This window comes from Somniosus microcephalus, chromosome 13, assembly GCF_052327205.1.
Source record: "Somniosus microcephalus isolate GS21.2 chromosome 13, FLI_Smic_1.0, whole genome shotgun sequence".
Taxonomy (NCBI): domain Eukaryota; kingdom Metazoa; phylum Chordata; class Chondrichthyes; order Squaliformes; family Somniosidae; genus Somniosus; species Somniosus microcephalus.
This window is the reverse complement of record NC_140999.1, coordinates 194,508,583-194,512,812: the sequence shown is the minus strand read 5'-3', so window position 1 is coordinate 194,512,812 and position 4,230 is coordinate 194,508,583. Positions and strand designations below refer to the sequence as shown.

The window sequence follows — 4,230 nt, the reverse complement described above, 5'->3', positions numbered from 1 at the left end:
GGCTCAGAAAATCAAGATGTAGAATCAGTCTGGGTGGAGCCAAGAAGCACCAAGGGGCAGAAAACATTGGTGGGAGTTGTCTATAGGCCTCCAAACAGTAGTGGTAATGTCAGGGATGGCATCAAATAGGAAATTAGAGATGCATGTAAGAAGGGTACTACAGTAATCATGGGTAACTTTAATCTACATATCGACTGGCCAAACCAAATTAGCAATAATACTGTGGAGGATGAATTCCTGGAGTGTGTACGAGATGGTTTTTTTAGACCAGTACGTTGAGGAGCCAACTAGGGAACAGGCTATCCTAGATTGGGTATTGTGCAATGAGAAGGGGTTAATTAATAATCTTGTTGTGCGGGGTCCTTTAGGGAAGAGTGACCATAACATGATAGAATTCTTCATTAAGATAGAAAGTGAAGGGCCTAGAAATTCAGTCTGGACACTTTTGGGGCGCTAAAGTCGGGCGTTCGCTAAAGTTAGCGCCCGCCGGAAAGTGTAGGCCACATCGCCGAAATTCAGTAGAGTTGGCCAAGAGTTTGGCCGAGCGCTGAAACTGGCGTTGCAATGCTCTCTTCAGGCGCTAAGCCGGCGATGCGGACTGATAACACCGAGGCCGGGCGCAGCGCAGGTGCGGTCATGTTTTGATTGACAACAGACACCCTGACGCCGGCCAGCTCTTAAAGGGGGAAGGGTCGACTTTGACTGCTGCCACGCCCTGCATACTGGAGCCCTGCAGCTAGGCCTCAACACTGCTGGTGGGCCAAAATAGCGCCTGGAGCCATGGAGAGGGCCCGTGAACGAGCGCAGCGCTTCTCAGAGCATGCTCTGAGGGTGCTGATTAATGGTGTCGAAAACAAAAGAGAGATCTTGTGCCCGGACAGTGGCAAGAAGGCTCCCAGGAGCCAGTACAGGAAAGCCTGGAGGAATATCGCCCGCAGGGTGTCATCCACCTGCGATGTCCCCAGGAGTGCGGACCAATGCCGCAAGAAGTACAACGACCTCACTCGGATGGTGAAGGTGAGTACCCTTTCCAGTGTCCTCCTCATCCTTGCATGTGCACCTCACATTATGGGCAAAGGGACCTCAAAGGACTAATGGGCAGCCCTCCTCCCGCAGCAATGGCACTGGCATGATCATCAATAGCACTTTCTGCACTTAACACACTGGCCAAGCTATTCGACCATGGGAGGCAGTGCACACAGCAACAGGGCACCACACTGGCCAAGCTATTCGACCATGGGAGGCAGTGCACACAGCAACAGGGCACCACACTGTACTTAGAGGCCGTCCTTTCTCTTGCAGGCCAAGCTGGCGCGGAATTTGAGGAGCCAGTCTGTCACCGGTGGAGGCCGTCCCGAGTACCAGGCGCTCAGTGAGCTGGAGGAGAACGTGGCTCGACTCATGCGTGCCCGGGTGACTGGCCCTGTTGCGATCGGAGATGCGGACTCTGTACTGGGACCCACTGGTAAGGACATGACTGGTTGGACCTCTGTCGTTGCCCTTGCGCTTCAGATCTACATCCTTTCGCACTGACCGACAAATGCGCATAATGCCACCACTCAGGCCTCCCTCGCTGACGCCCTGTCCTCACTCTAAAGCTACTCTTGTGCCTTCCTGCTTTCAGCTGGTGAGGAGGAGGTGGTCCCTGAAGCTCAGAGTGCCAGGCCCTTGGAGGAGGAGGACGACGAGGACCAGGAGGAAGGCGGCACATCGGGGGAACCCTCATCCGCGCCAGGGGATGGCAATGGAGGGGAGACGTCTGGCCTGCAGGAGAGTCAGGGGGAAGTGTTGCAGGGGAGGGCAGATCCTGGGCCCAGTGGGCTCGAGGCACGCGGGAAGGGTCGGCCAGCTCGGCGGCCTTCTCCCCAGAGGGAGAGTCCGCCCTCCAGTCCGGAGACGGTCCTCGCCCAGGAGGTGCGCCTCCTCGATGAGATGTCGGCGGCGTCTGAGCGGCGCCACCAGGAGTTCATGGGGGTTGTGCAACAGATGCCTCAGGCCATTGAGTCCCTGGCTCATAGTGTGGTCGCTTTCGGGGAATCACAGGCCGGGGGGTCGAACAACTCGCGGCAGCGCACGACAGGGGTATCCAGCAACTCGCGGCAGCCCAGGACGCGACTCGCGAGATGAGTGGTGCCGTCCAGACACTGGCAGAGCTGATGCGGGCACATACCAGGGCAGTTCGGGCACTCACTTCTGCCACACTCGCTGTGGCGCGGAAGCATCGCCAGGGCACCCGCCGCCCTGCTGCAGCACAGCGGTCTGGCCTCCACCAGATTGCTGCGCTTGCTGCACTGCCAGCCCGGCCGAGTGCCAGTGTCTCTGGCGAGCAGCGCGCGCCTGCCATCAGCCAGCTTGCCCCCATTGGTGCAGCCGACACTGCCACTCCCCCAGCCAAGGTGCGACGAGCTGCTGCTGAGACTGATGCTGGCCAGCCACAGCTGCAGCAGTCAGCAGCCGGCCCCTCCCGGGCCGGGCCTCGTCTAGGCCGACCCCCAAGGGCATCTGCCGACACGCATTGTGGCCCTCATGAGCCTTCCCCCAGCCTTGCCACACCTGCAGGGCCCAGGTTGAGGCGGAGCAGCAGGTCGGGCAGGGGCCAGGGAAGCCTGTCTAAGGACTCGCCCTCTCGGCACACCCATTAGAGTGTGGTGATAGCGTTTTTTTTTATATTGGGGGGCTTGTGTTCTGGGGGGGCATTATTTTGGTAAGTCCGAGGATCAAGGCATTTTTTGTTTTTATGTGGGTGTTTGTGTTGTGGAGGGGGGGGCTTATTTTTGTAAGGCCGATGATGAAGGCCATTTGGATGGGCAAGTTTTGTTAGTCCTCCCCAGGTTTTGGGAGTGACAGATGTTTTTGACTGTTTTTTGGGGGTCTTGTCTGTTTTTCTGTTTCATGTGGGAAGGACCCTGAGTTTGTGAAATAAAGCTTTTTATTTATTCAGCATGCCCACGTCTCAGGTTTCAAGTGGTTGTTGCGTTAACCGGCTGAGGGCTTGCGGTGCGGCTGCCTTCAGGTGCGTTCATTGCCACAGCCCATTCCCTGACAGGGGGCCTAGAAGTGTCGATCAATAAGCCCCCGGCGGACGGCCCTTGGACCTTGTGGCTCCCTCCTGGGCTGGTACTCCTCCTCCTCCTCCTCCTCCTCATGGTCCTCCTGCTCGTCCTCCTGAGGTGGTGGTGCAATGTCAGGTGGCAGTGCCTGAGTCCTGCGGATAGCCAGGTTGTGCAGCATGCAGCACACGACGACAAACTGGGAGACTCTATCCGGCGAATACTGTAGAGATCCGCCGGAACGATCCAGGCAGCGGAACCGTTGCTTGAGGACGCCTATCGTTTGCTCTATGATGTTCCTTGTGGCTTGATGGCTTTCGTTGTATGCCTCCTCCGCTGGGGTCCTGGGCGCGCGGAGCGGGGTCATGAGCCATGTACACAAAGGGTAGCCCTTGTCCCTGATAAGCCATCCCCTTGGTGGAGGCTGTGCCTCGAACATGTCAGCCACAGTATTCTGGCGCAGGATAAATGCATCGTGGCTGCTTCCTGGGAAGCGGGCATTGACAGCTAGGATGCGCTGCCTGTGGTCACACACCAGCTGTACATTTAGGGAATGGTAGCCCTTCCGGTTGCGGTAATCCTCGGCATTGTGGATAGGTGCCCGCATAGCCACATGCGTGCAGTCAATGGCGCCCTGCAACATGGGGAAGCGCGCGATCCTGGCAAATCCGACTGCACACTGCTCCTGCCTCTGTCGGGTCATGGGGAAGGAGATGAATTGGTGTCTCCTCGCGAAAAGTGCATCGGTGACCTGCCGGATGCAGCGATGCGCGGCGAACTGGGAGATGTTCGCTATGTCCCCAGCAGCGGCTTGGAAGGAGCCGCTTGCATAAAAGTTCAGAGCCACCGTGACCTTTACTTCCACCGACAGAGACGTCCTGCACATCAGCTGTGGACACAGATCTCTGTGAAGCAGCTGGCAGATCTCTGCAACCACCTCCCTTCTGAAGCGCAGCCTCTTAACACAATGCGCCGCAGTCATGGTGAGATAGGACACCTGCTGCCGGTATTGCCTGAGTGGGTAAGGCCTACGTTGCCGACGCCTGATGGCCCCTCTGCGTCTAGGCATGGCTGGCCCTCTCTCACAGCGTCTGCGAGCCCTTCGCACATAATGCTGCAACTGAGGGTTGGACCCCCATACAGCCCCCATAATAAAGTTGAAAACAGTGAAATCAAATGA

The 4,230-nt window shown here is 57.4% G+C and overlaps 1 protein-coding gene across 1 annotated transcript; it reads left to right on the top strand.

Annotated features, from left to right (window-relative positions):
• Positions 1-1,156: 1,156 nt before the first annotated feature.
• LOC147108940 (uncharacterized) lies at positions 1,157-2,233 on the top strand. The gene is made up of 2 exons (XM_086006063.1): positions 1,157-1,465; positions 1,625-2,233. Exons 1-2 carry the CDS (start codon positions 1,402-1,404, stop codon positions 2,125-2,127), a joined length of 567 nt encoding a protein of 188 aa, XP_085862189.1. The 5' UTR covers positions 1,157-1,401; the 3' UTR covers positions 2,128-2,233.
• The last annotated feature ends 1,997 nt before the right edge of the window (positions 2,234-4,230 follow it).

Excerpts from the sequence above, each read along its gene's own strand:
- LOC147108940 (XM_086006063.1), top strand. The coding sequence starts at position 1,402 with ATGCGTGCCCGGGTGACTGGCCCTGTTGCGATCGGAGATGCGGACTCT. Across the intron at positions 1,466-1,624 it reads CTCTGTACTGGGACCCACTG|CTGGTGAGGAGGAGGTGGTC; the intron begins GTAAGGACATGA and ends TCCTGCTTTCAG.